At 34.7% G+C, this 15,480-nt stretch overlaps 3 protein-coding genes across 3 annotated transcripts in view; all 3 read right to left on the bottom strand.

The window, feature by feature from the left end:
- The window catches only part of LOC134842522 (SRSF protein kinase 3-like), a 261,300-nt gene that overhangs the window by 169,951 nt on the left and 75,869 nt on the right, over window positions 1–15,480 (bottom strand). The gene's annotated exons all lie outside the window — the stretch shown is intronic.
- LOC134842778 (uncharacterized) lies at window positions 660–3,519 on the bottom strand. Its single transcript, XM_063859263.1, has 3 exons — window positions 3,331–3,519; window positions 1,195–1,349; window positions 660–1,045 (listed from the first exon to the last, which is right to left on the bottom strand). Exons 1-3 carry the CDS (start codon window positions 3,505–3,507, stop codon window positions 952–954), a joined length of 426 nt encoding a protein of 141 aa, XP_063715333.1. The 5' UTR covers window positions 3,508–3,519; the 3' UTR covers window positions 660–951.
- Window positions 7,005–14,040, bottom strand: LOC134841551 (uncharacterized). The gene is made up of 4 exons (XM_063857581.1): window positions 12,729–14,040; window positions 9,289–9,389; window positions 7,638–7,807; window positions 7,005–7,145 (listed from the first exon to the last, which is right to left on the bottom strand). Exons 1-4 carry the CDS (start codon window positions 12,953–12,955, stop codon window positions 7,005–7,007), a joined length of 639 nt encoding a protein of 212 aa, XP_063713651.1. The 5' UTR covers window positions 12,956–14,040.

Below are 15,480 nucleotides of genomic sequence, written 5' to 3'. Positions count from 1 at the left end.
ACAACAAATTTTGTGTGGAATTTATTTTCAAATTTAATACGTGGCTACGGGGACATTCTACGGTTGGTCACTTAGGGGGGGGGGAGAGATTGTACGATTGATCCAATAGTTTAGCTGTAAACTAGAGAAGCTAAAAAAACTTTCAGTTTTCAGCCAACACTTTCAAGAAATCAAAACGAGATGCAAAAAGTTGCGTTGTAGTCTTATCACTTGAATAGCTTGCTGTACAAAAGATTTTCCCTGCGAAGCGTTTCAAGCTATCAAAACAAGCTGAAAAATTTCTAAGTTCACTGAATGAATAGCCTTGTTCAAAGAGCTCCAAACTTTCATTCCAAATTCGATCTACACTACAATTTTCTTCCAGGAAATGGTCTGAACAAAATAACCACCCTTTGCATTTTCTTTGAAAATCGGAACAAAAACAGACTTGAAATGAAAGAGTAAACTTGATAATTTCCCGAAATATGAAAAGCAAGACTTTTTGTAAAAATACATAAGTTTATTCAAGCAATTTGGAGCCAAAATTTATTTACAATCGTTGTTTTAAAATATCGACGCATGCAGATGTGAAATAAAACATCAATAGCAGTAATTTTTTAAGCGTTTCAGATGACATTAAACAAAAATTTCTAAAGTAAATCAGAAAAATGCCTCAACACATCAAAATTGTTTGCATTTTCACATTTTTTGACTACTTGAACCTTAAAGTTTTCTTAAGGCGATAATTTACATTAATTTTGAGAGAGCTAGAAAATGTGTGAAAATCTAGGTTGCGAAAGAGCTTAAAGAGTCAGAACTGCCGGTCTAAAAAAAAGGTCGATAGAAGAAACAATTTGTGGTTTGGTGATTTTTCTTTCAGTCTATTGATATTTTGTCAGTTTAGCCGGGTTTGAGCTGGGCGCAAGTTGTTAAGTATAATGGAGAACTGTGATAGATCAATGTTCTGCGTCTTCAATGTTGATGTGTCGTTGTTGCGCTTGTAGTCATGTAAGGTCCCGAGTAGACTTGGTCCGAACAGCTCCCTCTGTCACTTCGTGCCGGCGATCTGAACAACTCTTTGACGATAGATCAATTTACTCGCAAATATAGAACCACATGTATATATTAGGAACATTGAGTGTGTGCATTAAGAACGAGTTGTTGTTTTTGTTGTTTAATTGGTGGAATGACGTTTTCTGGGTGAACAAAACTTACGCTCCAACGACGACCTCACGACGTGGACTGAGTTGTAGCTCCGTTCTTTGAGAGGTTGCGCTGTTGATATATGGCATGTCGGGAGAAGGGCCGGTCGATACAGTCATACCCAAGTTCCTCACTCCAACTGCTGTCGTTCGGCCATTTGCGGCTCTCTGTTATTGAAACAAGTTGCTTTTATTTCATTTTAAAACATTCATTCATTAACATGATAAATGACAAGCATAAGAGCTATTCAGTTCTCCTCGGCGAACCAATTTTAGCTCTTTTATCCCATAAACCACAATATCAGGGCTAATTTTGTCCTTGACTGACTAACCTTTGGTCAGGAAGGCGGGAGCACTATCCAATTTACTGCAGTTCATCAACTTAAACACTTCAATCAACTTATGATTAGTTTTGGTGCCAGAGAACATTTTAGTCCCTGAGTAAATGGTGAGCTAGGATAACCTTTTCATTGATGGCGCTTTTTTCCCCAGTGGTATATTTTAAAGTCTACATTTTCACATTTTCTGTACGAATGTAACATTCAGAATGTTGAAGTACGCTTTTTGTTCATAGTACAAACTAAAAATTTCGGAGGTCATTTACCTTATTGCAGAGCGAATGCTTGAAAACCACCGCAAACTTTTAAAGTTCTTTTTCGACACAATTCATGCTGTTATTTATGTGCACTGAATTGCCACCACCATGGCTGAACAATATAGCGCCCATTATTTTTTGTCGGCGATTTTTCAAAATTGATGATATGATTACTTCAAAATTATTTCTAGGAAGCAACTATTCGTTCTAAAAATTTCATTTAAACTAGAAATATTTTCTGTGATAAAATATGAACGTCTGAAACTCTTTTCAGGGTTTTTTCTTATTTCTGTTAGCATGCCTGACATAGTTTTTTTGTAGTCTTCAAGAAACAATCAATTTCCGAGGTTCAACTATCTGATTTAAGCACCCCACTTGTACTTAGAAAGCACCTATACATCCTCGTACTAGTCGTACTTATATTACAGGAAAACAATGATTTATGCTTCAGAAAACATGAAAGTAATCAAATCGTAATCGTGGTCAAATTACTAGAACTCATAGCAACCTATGGTTCGCAATAATGGATGAGTAAGCTTTGATTATTACCTGAAATCAATAGAAAATTCAAGAGTAGAATTGCCTTGAATCAACAAAATGGTGATAGTTTAGGGCCAAATATTGACACTCTGATAAATTTCGCGGAAGTTGATGTTTCTCTTGCAGTCAAACTGGAGACGAAGATAAAGCTACATGTAAACCCCTTCAAGGAAGATATTGATGAAGAAAAGGAAACAATTGGTGGTTATCGAGAGAAAAAAAGTGGGTGGTAGTGCTTTGAATTATTTCTTTGACCTTGAACCTGAGCAGTGGACAAAATCAACAGAACCAGCCGCCAATTGAAACGATGTTGTCGATAGCACTCAACAATAGTTCTTTGTCTGGTCATATAATCTGAACTAATTAACTTTTAATTACAACAAGACCAAACAACATTGCCGGATGATATGCAGGTACCACTGAAGGTTTTGATCACAGTAGTGTCGATCGAATCCCGACTGAAAGGGTCTTTAATGATAGACATATTTCAAGCCCATCTGACATTTATTTGAGGTACCTATTTTAAAGTGGAAAGAAGCAAAAAACAGCGGAATGGTAATTTAGTTCCTATTTCGTGATCAGGTCTAAAGACATAGAAGTAATCTACAAGAGATTTTGTCGTTAGCATAACAACTCGATGCGGTACTCGGCTGACACCAAAATAGCCTTGAGATTATCAATGAAGCAAAGCGTGGTGGTTCATTGATAAGGATCAGTTTTCCGGTGCATTGGCGGTTGATGAATGAACGAATTGCTACACGAATTGATCGATGAATTTTTTCATTGTACATTTTGATTATTGTAATCTGTAGAATACTGATTTGAAAAATACTTTGACTGAATCATGATGAAAGATGTAGCAAGCTTGAAGTGCTTACAATGTGGCTTTAATGACATGAGGTAAAGAGTCTCCCTCCCCCGTTTGCAGCCCAAGGGTAGCTGGGGGGGGGGGGGGTTGGGGGAGGTGTCGGATAGATACAAGTATAGACAATGGTGGTAAGATAGCAAATCTACCTGTTTGTTGAGTTGGTTTCCAGTGACTGTGGGGATATCAGGGGGGCCAGAAGGGATGACACTGGGGGGAATTTCGAGCTGTCTAGTGGATGCATAGAAGAGGGCTGAGTTGTAGATGGTACATGTCTTGCCACACACATTGGCCAACAGCCACAAAAGTCCTCCTAAAGTTGTCATGGCGTAGAAATGAAGCAGAAAAACCATGCATTCCACAGCTGGTCCAGTTCCACACGTTTTGTTTTGATATTATCCGAAATGATAAGCATTGAAAAAAAATCATAAATAGAATCGCAGACGCATTTTCTATTTCTATTTTTGGATAATTTTGTTGCTCGAATTGTATGCAGATTTTAAAAATAGCGCAAAAAATGAGTTTGAATATCGAGATTTTTTTATGATGTGATAATTTTGTCAGCAGTTACAATGTGCAATGTTATGTTATATCAGACTCGTGAGTAATTGTTGAGAGTTAAGTGAGCATACCTATTTCTGTGATTCGTGTCAGTGAGAGGAAGCCAAGTGTGGCATAAGGGGTCCATGCCACCAGGAAGCCCATGGAGGAAACCATACACATGATGTTTATATTGCGCACCCTGGAAAAGCAGGGTTGGGAAGAAGTTTTTAACATAGTTATTTAACATTCAATTTAACTTAAATGTTATTTATAATTTATAATAATGACGTTAGCTATTTGTTAGAAATGTGGGTAAAAGTATCTCTTTCTACGCTGAAAAAAAATCAATTTAGTCGAATCCATTAGCGAGGTCTTCGTGTTTTTCCTGCCGCTTCACGATGTGATGAAGAATTACGGCATATGCCGGTTTTTTTCCGCCCCATGTTGCAGGTGAATCAATAAAAATTGGGGTCGATTCTGGTGTAATATTAATGCCCTTATTGGTCGTGATTCGTATACAAAAATAGAAAAAGTAGTCTCAGTTTCGAGACACTTGGTTTGAATTGGGGTATTCAGCAACAAATTTAACTAAGGTGGAAGCCCTCACTTTGAGAAGAAATCTTTAATAAAAATGAATTTTAGTTTTGAGAGATTGCGATTTTGACATTATTTTTGATGTCGACATGTAATTTTTGATTTTCAGTAACAAAAATGTTTGATTTTCATTTTTCTTAAGCTAGTCTTATGAAAAGAATCTGACGCTTAGTGAGTTTATAAGTACCATTCATAAATGTGTTCAAGTCTAAATGTTTTATGCCATAGGTTTTAATTAAAGCTCTTAAAAGTACTTAAAAATATAAACTTTTTCTCTTTCTCTGTTCAACTTATTCCCTTAATTCCTAAGTTTAATTGCTGTGTAAATCTGTTTAACGGAAGAGAAAAATGAGAAAAACGGTTTGATTATTGATGTAAATCATTGAAATCACGCTACTAAAAATTAATGCGAATTTCTTGGTTAGAAAAAAAACGCTTCGAAAAAAGCACCAAAAGTTCAGAGATATGGTATCCTTAAAAAGGAAATAGTTTTATTTTTTTAATTTTTTTTGTCTGAACAGCAACTGCATCGTACAGGATTCGAAAATTTGTTCTGAATACACAGTAAAAATACGATGCTTTGAAACCTTGTAGTTGTAGAGAACTTTTTAAACAAAAGTTTAAAATTGCAAAATTTTGAAAATTCTTTTTTTAAAATTATTTCATCCTGGCTATCATACAAGTTCATTTGTATGCAGCTTTCCTTGTTTCGACATTTAAAAATTAATTTGAATGTTTTGTTTTTCTATCATTTTATTTAATATTAGTGAAATTAATTCGAAATATATCTATTATATATTTAAATGCGGGCTTCACTATTTTGCCATAATTAAGCTTTTTCAACGTAATTTTTTGCATGTTTAACGAAAGAATTTTTGCACGTTTAAGCTATATCGCATATTGCAATAGCAATGCGAATTTGGCCTACAAATTTGATTGCTCAAATCCTTGTAGTTTTCGAGATATAACTTTTTTGTGATTTTTTCAAAAAAATTTTCAGAAAACTTTCATTTGAAAGTAGGTTTCCAGTTTTGAAATTTCTAACCCTGTAGTTGAGGTCTGTAATAGTAATCTTCGGCGTTGCGAATCTTATGTCAAATATTAATGGTCAAATCGTTGTAGATTTCTAGATTTGACGTTTTTTTTTGTTTTTTCAAAGAAATGTTAGAAAACTCAAATGAAGTTCCTCAAAATTTGAAATTTCCAATGCTGTAGTTAGGTATTGCGAGATTACTCTCAAGAGCTGCAGCCCAAATGCGACTGCTCAATAGCTTTTAGTTTCCGTGGCTTTTTTGTAATTTTGAAATTTTCTAAAGAACTTAAAAAAACCTAAGTTTTATGGTTTTTCAAAATTTGAGCAAAGAAAAAGTTGAGTCTAAAAAACTTTACAAAATTTGAAATTACCAGCCCTGTAATTGGGTGCTGTCAGAATACACTCAAATACGCTTTTTTATGAGTTGTCAAAAGGTAGAAGCACCGCGCTAGTATTAAGAGTATTAAACTTTTTCAAAGGCAGACGATTTTTAGATGCTCCTCGGTTGTGTCCGCTCCAAGTTTTCAATACATTCAATATTTTAATTTTTCAACATTTTAAAAAGAATTATTCATTTAGTATTTTTTATTTATACTGAAGCATATACTGTGTTTTTTGTTTTGACTATTGAGGAATACGGTTTACCTCAAAATTTTTTGCTTTCAAATGTTTTTATCATTTTTTTTGTTTGGTTTTCTGTTAAAATCTCAACCTAATAAATTAAAGCTCGAATTTATCGAATCTAGAAAAAGATCGAATTGGCAAGTAGTGACCGCTTGTTCCTCATGAACCCGTCTTAGCCGCAAATCTGTGAATTGACATGACAGTAAGACGAAAACCGCCAATCCGATCACATCAGTGTCAGAAAAAAAACAATCACATAGTTTTTGAAATTAGACTGAGAACTGAAATAAAGGAAAAAAACAAACTATGTATGCACCGATGAAACTGTCAAAAAATTGTATTTTTATGATTGCTTAAGTATCTTTTTTTTACACGATTGAGCTAGCAAGTGTATTGTTTTTTTTGCGAACCCAACTAGCACATAAAAATTATCATTTGGTGCATTTTGCTGCATAATTGGCAATTTAATAGCATCTGTTCTGTCTGCCTCTTTTGTGGTTTGTGTTTGCCCATTGTGAAGGGAACCTGACACTTATTCGAGGACATGAGTCTCAGAATCTCCTGGTTGCCGGTTCGATACTGGTAAGTCGATAAGTTTTATTCCTAAGGCTGATTTCAACATTTTTTTCCTTTTCTGATGTTTTACCTATTTAGAGCTACCTTTGAAAATCAACGTTCTAGTTTTCGCTTCACCCTGACATGGGTAGTCTTGGTTAGATTTTTTTCAAGTGGATCTTTTAAGTTCACTGATTCTAGACCCCCTGTTTTTTACTAATTTAACATTTTTTCGCAATATTCACTATGGCCATCCTTAATTGTGGAGTGCAGATTTCGTATTTACTAGTAGTGCTTTATTATTGTAAGTATAACGGAAATTCATTTGACCTCTTTCTGGAGCATGTTGGATTGTGGCACAGCTATTCACAGCGGGAAAAATAACCAAAAATTTTTTTAACTTTTTTTTTTATCAAAGGCAATATAAGAAGAGCTAACCAGTTTGGTTCTTCGTGATTCGTATTGCAAAAACGATTACCTGCGTGAAATACGTGGAGAAGTGTAGAAAACGGCTCGCTTGTTGTGAAGTGTCAAAATACTTGCGTAGCAGCCGCCGATCACTATCAAAGGGGTCAGGTACTCGAGCAGCAGCAGCATCACGATCATCGATATTCCCTGGTACAAATAAAGCTCGGTCTTATGATAAGTAAGCTTACTATTATTCAGTCTAAAATTGGAATCCATATCAAAACATCACGTATTGAGAAAGTTAGAAATAATGTGATATCAACCGTACAACCCCCCCCCCCCCCCACACACACACACACACACACACACACTCACATACCCAATCGATTTAGGGGGGTGGGATATGGATTTTTCATAAGCTAACTTTGAGTTTAGCCTAGATTCGTACGGTTGATCCATAATGTGTATTTTATTCATTTTGAAATGTATATAATCACGTAAGTGTGTCGTGTCTATTTTGTAATGTATTTCGAAGCTTTTGTATAACATGTAAAATTCGTGCAGTAAATTGAAAATCTGAGCACGAATTGCATATAGATTAATTAAGATGTCCATATGTGTGTGTGCGTGCGTCGTGCGTTCGTATATATATATATTCATGTGCGTGTGTTTGATGACCATAATGACAGCAGCACTGACCTGTATGGACTTGGGGTTCCAGTTGACGCCGAAGTGCATGGTCTGGGCATCTATCTCAAATGTGTTCTCCGGATACATGATGGAGACCATGAGCGCTGTAGTGAGGAGAGCGGGAAGAAATCCTCCGAACAGGGTGATGGCCATGAACTTGGAGGTCGTGTAAGGTCGTCCTAAATGCAATTGAAGCCTAAGTTACTTTCCAAACTCACAATACACGTCTTCTCCCTCTAAGCATCCTCAGTACTATTTAATACCGATCACGCTGTGAAAAACAAACTTTATTGTTTTGTAGGTGTTTAGGAAAAATTTTGAGCTACGAGTTATACTACGAGTTCACTTTTTTTCCACACTAACTCGCACAATTTTGCGTTCAACTTGTATTCAACTTCACATGCATATAAACCAGCGCTAAGTTACTATTTTCATCTTTTTTTCTACTTCAGACAATTTTTTCTCAGTACGCATTTTAGCGGATTTCCATCTAAAAATTGCTCTTAGCTGATATTTAAAGTTTTTTAGTTGCATTTGCGATAATTAAAGCGAGCTATATTTCGAGCAAGCGACCCATGAATCAGGCTCAGCAATCCTCCCAAATTCAATTGAGAGAAGAAATTTGGTCTCAAAAATGCATTTAGAGACCCATTCAGTATTTGTTGACAAATTGTATGGGCTGCACGCTCCGATATGGTCTGCTTGTTTACGAGGTAGAACTGTGTCACAAGCGTGTCTTTATACTCGAAGACAGGAATAACTTCGTTTCATTGCGTAAATGATCTATGTTCGTCATTTAACACAGCCAGTTTTTGTTCTAAGTGCCTTGCTTTGTTTGAGTCGAAGTTTTGATCATTTGGTGTTGCTTAAACTTGGAGACCATATGGACGCGGTGTAATTCATTACGATACGGCTGATTGCTCCATAACTGATCACGCGTACAGTGAAAAATATCTCTGGGGATGGTTGGTGTTTAAAAATTCAAAGCATGTTCTTTGTGAGTAATAAAATGTGGTATAATACTAAATCCCCTTCATTGGTAGTTCGGATTGCGAAAAACAAACATTCAAAGAAGTTTATCGGTCGTTTCTGCTATTCACACTGAACTTTTTATTTAACGCAGGAGGAAGTGCAAAAAAGTTTAACAATGTCATTTTTTTCCATCATTTTGGACATTTTTTTCATTCATTTTTGACATTTTTTTCATTCATTTTTGACTGTTTTTTGAATGTTTTCCAATTACTGAACTACATTGCAAGCAATTATCCCAGAATAAAAACAATGGAAAATTTATAAAAATTGAAATATTTTCAATTTTTGCGCAAAAATTACTGTGGTCGCAATATTTTGTGCTTCTTGCACAGCAACCGTGTATCCTTGAAACTGGGGTTTTAGAATTTTCGAGTATGACGCAAATGACGCCGCCGTCATCGTAGAAATAAATAGATACCATTATGATAATCATAAGGAAGCCAGTAGTTTTAGGCAGTCTTTGAGACTAATACTTACATCTATTATCACACTCGGACAAAAAAGATCGAACGTTTTAAAAACTTGATATGTTTAACTGCTAATTTCACTCAAATGCATTTTTAATTTCAACCTTTTCAACTCATTCTATCTGTCATTTCCGCAAGATTTGCGATTGGTAGAAACTTACTTGCTCTAATTAGAATACGGGCAGACATGAACCTCTCTACGGCAATTAGCGCCTGGGTATTAAGCGAGAACAGTCCAAACACCATTATGTAGCCAGCAACTCTGAAATAAAAGCAAACCAAGTGCTGTAATAAAACTATTATAGGAAGACGAGGCTTTATTTAATATCCAGTTTTTAATATCGTAAAATTATAGGCAGGGATTTTTATGACAAGGCTTCTAACACGATTTTTAAAGAACTTTTTGGAGCAATTTTTAAAGAAAATGTTGATTTCAGTTTGGATATTGCGATCTAATTTTGAAATTAAGGTTTTGAAGAAGCAGACGCTACTAATGTTTTGTCCGCTGTAAAGCGAATTCTTGCTGCCTATTATTTACTATAGAACTGAAAAAAAGAAGAAGAGAGCAAGACTATATCGCTCAGCGGAGGAAGAGGGATCTCAAAGTACGGAGGTCCACTGGTCGAATCCCGTAGTCGGGAAAATCTTTCTTATGTGCAAAGGTCTCTTTCGCCCCAGAATTGTTTTTTGCCCTTTTAAATTTCCTTTTTGCTGGTTTTGCTTGTTTATGCCAAGTCCAGTTTGGCCTCTGTGTAGATTCAGTAATCGTGTTGTGTAATTCAAGGTCAACTATTTTTGAGAAAACACTAGAAACTTTTGACTATGAAAATATTACAGTCATGATTTTTCAAACTACTTCTTTATTTCTTAAGAAAAAAAACTAGATGAAATTCTACATTTGTCATGAAAAGTTTTTCAAAGCTTATTTTTGTCTCAGGCTTTTTTGCGATTTTAAATCTCCTTTTTGCCAGTTTTGCGTTGCGAAGTCGAACGTCGCCTTTGAGTAGTTTTCGTGATCATCTAAATAAATTTCTAATTTTTTTCACAAAACACCAGTCAAAACGTTGAATTTTCGTGGTTTTGATCTTTTTTACTTGAACTAATAGTTTTTGTAATGAAATGTCACTTTTTGTCAACAACTCGGTTAAATCTACATAACTTTTGTGTTGAGCGATGATTAATTAGTTTTCTTAGTTTCTAAAAGTTTTGAAAGTGCATCCTTTCTCTTCGTTAAAAAGAACATAAATTCTGTAAACAAAATTTTAAAACATGATTGTGGAAGGAACATTCTGTGCTTCAAGCACGGCCACCAGGTGTACTTGTTAGCCTGCGTAATTTTTGCTACCATAGTGAAGTTTACGGATAATGTATCAAATTGAAGCTCTCGTTTTTTTGATAGGCTGTATGAGAAAGATTCCCATGATCGTGAAAAGCACTTAGAATATTTGGTTAAGAAAACATTATAATGTTTCTTTTTAAATTTGCTACCATAGTGAAGTTTAGGGATAATGTTTGCTACCATAGTGAAGTTTACGGATAATGTATCAAATTGAAGCTCTCGTTTTTTTTGATAGGCTGCATGAGAAAGATTCCCATGATCGCGAAAAGCAATTAGAATATTTGGTTAAGAAAACATTATAATGTTTCTTTTTAAATTTGCTACCATAGTAAAGTTTAGGGATAATGTTTGCTACCATAGTGAAGTTTACGGATAATGTATCAAATTGAAGCTCTCGTTTTTTTTGATAGGCTGTATGAGAAAGATTCCCATGATCGTGAAAAGCAATTAGAATATTTGGTTAAGAAAACATTATAATGTTTCTTTTTAAATTTGCTACCATAGTGAAGTTTAGGGATAATGTTTGCTACCATAGTGAAGCTTACGGATAATGTATCAAATCGAAGCTCTCGTTTTTTTGATAGGCTGCATGAGAAAGATTCCCATGATCGTGAAAAGCAATTAGAATATTTGATTAAGAAAACATTATAATGTTTCTTTTTAAATTTCTTCAAATCTTAATCCCCAAAAAAGCCACGAAGAATTTCAATTTAAATAAATTGACGAAATGCATCAATGTTTTGAAGCGTAAATGAATCTAGTGAAGACTTTTTGTATAGGTCGTCAGAAAAAAACGCAAGTTATTTCTCGTTCCGAAAGTGGATTTTAGTTTTAAGATTTTCCATCAGAATGAAAAATTAGTTATTGATCCAGTTGTCTCGAATTGTGTTAGTTTTTACCAAAATTTTTTTACCATCAATTTTTCTTGAAATTCGAAGAGTTTTTAGGGCTTGTTTATCTTAAAATTCAAAAAAAAATTTCTTGTTTTGTTGCGATCATTGTCATTTTTACAACTGTCTGTTGGCGATTTTTGTAATTTGTAGCCTTAACTAGCTGTTTTTTTTGTGTTCTCGCTATTTCATCCTTGCAACGTAATACTTAATTGGGCTTTGATTTATTTGGTTTTTTAAATCTAATATATCTATCTACCTACGAGCAAGCAGCAAAAGCAATGAACTTTTCTTGGAGACTTTCTTTAGAAAATGTCCCATTTTTGAATGACAGTTAAGTTCTCATTTTATTTTTTAACCGATTATTTATACCTATAAATTGTCGCCAAGTTTTCTTCAAAATAAGAAGGCGTACGATTAAATTCAGATTTTGCACAAACAAAGCTTGTATTATAGATCACTTTATTTTTAAAGCAGTTTCAATATCTCTAATATTGATAATAACATCTTTAATATCTCTTTTGCCTAGTTATATATTCATCTCTAAATTATTTAAATAGGTAGTTACCAGAGACACGTGTAAGAAGTTTCTATGTTGACATGATAATTGTCAAATATAATGAAATGCGCCACAATTTAATTGAAGTCAACGTTTTAGATAAAGTATTCAATCTTTTTTCATAATACAAAAGATCGAATACAATTTTCCCGGCTCATCTACAGTTTTCACGATGCATCTGTTGAATATCAAATGCTTTAACCCTACAGTTTTCCCGTTGTTCAAAAATACGTGCATTCAGCTGGATTTTAATAAGATTTCGCCTTTTAATAACTTACCCGAAATTCAATATAATGGTACAGAGGCAAAAGAACTCTTCGCAAACACAGGCAACAAAAAAATGGCAAAAACAGCAAAGAACTGTGTTTCACGTATTTTCATCAAAAACAGCAAAGTATCTGGGTTTCACGGTTCTTCGTATTTTTATCTCAGAAAATCAACCTTTAAAAAGAGAATGTTAGCATAAAACTCATAAGAAGAAGAAGAATAATAATAATTTATTTCTCCAGTATAAATGATGTGATACATCAAAATAAATTACACAAAATTAATTCGACATATATTTTTTTCATTATCTTCAATTATAATCAACAGAGCAACACGCACGGTGAGAATAAAAAGAGAGCAACCCTTAAATTTAATTTATTTCCAAAAAAGAAATTTTTCTTTCTTTTTTTTCTCTTGAATAATTTTAGTTTTTTTTCCTTTTGTACTATTTTTTTTCATGGTACTAGACGCCCAATGCAACACAATAGTCACAAACTACAATACATACCTATCCATATATGAGGCAGTTCGAATGAGTTAACTTACATCTGCTGGTAGATGTCACTTTTAAACGCAGCACCGAGTCCGGAGAAGTTGCTGATGAAACAGATGGAAATTGACAAGTCTGAGGCTGCGAGGACCATACAGTAGCGCACGAAGTTCGTCTTCTCCAGTCGTCTGCTTCGGATGAGAAAGGCTATGCAGGCCACTATGGCCACACATACCACCACTAGCACCACTGAGCGAAGGGTGTTGCCGAGGTCAAAGCTCATGGCTCAAAGTAATGGGCAGAGATATTGAGAGATGTTTGGATAAGGTTAAAGAAAACTTTACCGTGACAATCTATTAAAGTTCAATATGAAAGATGTAAGTCATTAAGGAAGCGCATTGATTGAAAATTTTTGCTAAGTCAATATGTTATTATTTAGGACAAATTATTGAAGGTTTCAAGTTAACAAGTGTACAAATTAAGGTTTTTAAAACCTCCATGACCTCAGTCGCGTCAGATGACACTTTATGTAAATGTAAATGGCAAGTTAAAGGGATCTTTTGAAGGAGAGAGATAAGATTTAGACTGATTGGAGGAGGTTTAGCAAAGAGATAAGGGACTTGCCCTTTTTGATTATGCCACCCATCGTAATATGACGGTGACTAAAGCGTATTGTAAAGCGGTGCATTATTTTCCTGTAGATTTACTGACTTTTGTCAAAACAAAACTAAGGGGCAAAAGAGTGCGCTACTTAAATAAATTTTCTGGTTTGATATTATCTATGATTTTCATTGAAAAAACTAATGCTGTATTGAAAGTTGTCAGCTCAATTTGGCTCTTGAATGCCGAGTTTACTCAACAGAAAATCAAGACATCGATGATACTGAAAGAAAAGGAGTTAGTTGGGCGAAAAAAGTGGCAGATTGTTGATCAATTCCCAATTGTACTTTGGCGCAATTTGATTCAATTAAGCGAGCTTCGTGTAAGCTGTCATTGTTGCGTAATGTATTGGCGTCATTTAGGGACTTGTAAATTTCTTCATTTAGGGCCAGTTAATTACTTCCTTTTTGGACAACAAAAATAAAAGGATGCGTTGAGCTAAAAAAAAGGTTATTTGATTGAAAACTTGAAAAGTAATTAAGAAACTATTCAAAGAAGGGCACTTTATGAATAGTTCTAAAAAAATGTTTTCAGCAAATATACGACTGACTGTGTCAGCGATTTCCTATATGCTACCATGTGGTTAAGCGATAGTCGCAGTGAGTTTTGTAGAAAAAGTGGCTTCAAACGAAGTTCCCATTGTTCGCTGAATGGAAGTGAAGATTGGCTGAAAAGTAAAAAAGGAGGAATGAATAAATTGGGAGAAGAGAGCCAATCAAGTTGTAAGATGAACGCATAGTCCTTTCACTTCACTTTTTTGCTCAACTTTTGCTACAAATTGAAAAACCAATGGGCAATTTTGGGCTTTTGAAGACGATATTCGTTTGAATAGGAGAGCGTTTGAACACAAGCAAAGAAGAAAGTCTGTTTTGTTTGACCGCGTCGCTAATGAAAAAAAAGTTTTTTGTAGCCTATTGAAAAATTGCACCAACTGTTTAATCGCACGTTTTAATTTCTCTAATTTCGTTGTTGTTTAACCTTCTTGTCAGTTTGAATTAGAAGTGGGCTTTTTCTTTTGCATAAATCTCTGGGCAATTGGTGCGATCATCAAAAATGTACAATCATAGAGCAATCTGGACGCATCTTTGTTTCCTTTTGTTATTGAATTGATAATGAAAAAATTCCAAGCCCATAATGATCGTGTAATCTATTAAAAGTAATAGATTCGTTCAGTTAAAATTAAGTTCGTTCAGTTAAAATGTCATCAGAGGCCTGAATATTGTCAAAGTCTTTCCATAATTTTATTGTTCCGGCTATTTGAAAAATGCGAAGGAACTTTGTATTCGGGTAAGTTTTAGTTTTTTTTTCTTTTTTTTCCACGCAAAGTCAGGTACCCTAAATAATCATCGGAATCGGTCGAGTTATTACACAAGCGAAGCTTTTGTGATAGTATGAACTTTTTTCCAACCTAATTCGCAAATATTATTGCGACGCAAATATTGTTGCGACAAACTGTGTTCATTTTGATCAAAACCAGCTATTAAGTACAGCCAATGCTAAGATTATTAACGGAGACTATTATGTTATAAAAAGCACTATAGCTTCAAGGTATCATGGATCTGTAGCGTAGAGGTATTGAAGGAGACTCGCAGCAAAATAAGAGGGTTCGAACCTGGGCAGGGTCGGATGTTTTTAATGAAGTTTTCTTATACTAGTTAAAAATGCGTCCGCTCTATACATTGAGGCATGTTAGTTGGCGAATTTCTTTTTTTTTTCAAATTGACTGGTACTGCTAATGCGTCATTGGCTTGCTTTCTTTAGCAATTGTGTAGACTCATATTTGGCTTGCGTCACTTAAGAAATTTTGTACACTTAACAACATAAGAGGGTTCGAACCTGGGCAGGGTCGGATGTTTTCACTGAACTTTTTCCTATACTAGTTAAAATGTGTCCGCTCTATAAATTGAGGCTTGTTAGTTGGTATTTTTTTCTCATTTTGTTTGGTACTGCTAATGCGTCATAATGGGCTTGCTTTCTCGAGCAATTATGTATATATTGACGAATAATTGGCGTGCGTCACTTGAGAAATTTTGTAGACTCAAAATTTTTCTCATTCAGTTTTTCCCACTAGCGTTTATCGGTAATATTTTTACTTGTGTATGCAAAATGCAACTTCGCCTCTGTGTATAACATATCAAAACCATCTTA

The sequence above is a fragment of the Symsagittifera roscoffensis genome, chromosome 3 (genome assembly GCF_963678635.1).
Source record: "Symsagittifera roscoffensis chromosome 3, txSymRosc1.1, whole genome shotgun sequence".
Taxonomy (NCBI): Eukaryota; Metazoa; Xenacoelomorpha; order Acoela; family Convolutidae; genus Symsagittifera; species Symsagittifera roscoffensis.
The sequence above is the reverse complement of the archived record's forward strand: the minus strand, read 5'-3'. Positions and strand labels throughout refer to the sequence as shown.

Coding starts and splice junctions, on each gene's coding strand:
- LOC134841551 (XM_063857581.1), bottom strand. CDS start 12,955: ATGAGCTTTGACCTCGGCAACACCCTTCGCTCAGTGGTGCTAGTGGTG. Junction 9,390..12,728: donor AGTGACATCTACCAGCAGAT/GTAAGTTAACTC, acceptor CTTTTATTTCAG/AGTTGCTGGCTACATAATGG. Junction 7,146..7,637: donor GGAACCCCAAGTCCATACAG/GTCAGTGCTGCT, acceptor TATTTGTACCAG/GGAATATCGATGATCGTGAT.
- LOC134842778 (XM_063859263.1), bottom strand. CDS start 3,507: ATGACAACTTTAGGAGGACTTTTGTGGCTGTTGGCCAATGTGTGTGGC. Junction 1,350..3,330: donor GAAACCAACTCAACAAACAG/GTAGATTTGCTA, acceptor TTTCAATAACAG/AGAGCCGCAAATGGCCGAAC. Junction 1,046..1,194: donor CGTGAGGTCGTCGTTGGAGC/GTAAGTTTTGTT, acceptor AGAGTTGTTCAG/ATCGCCGGCACGAAGTGACA.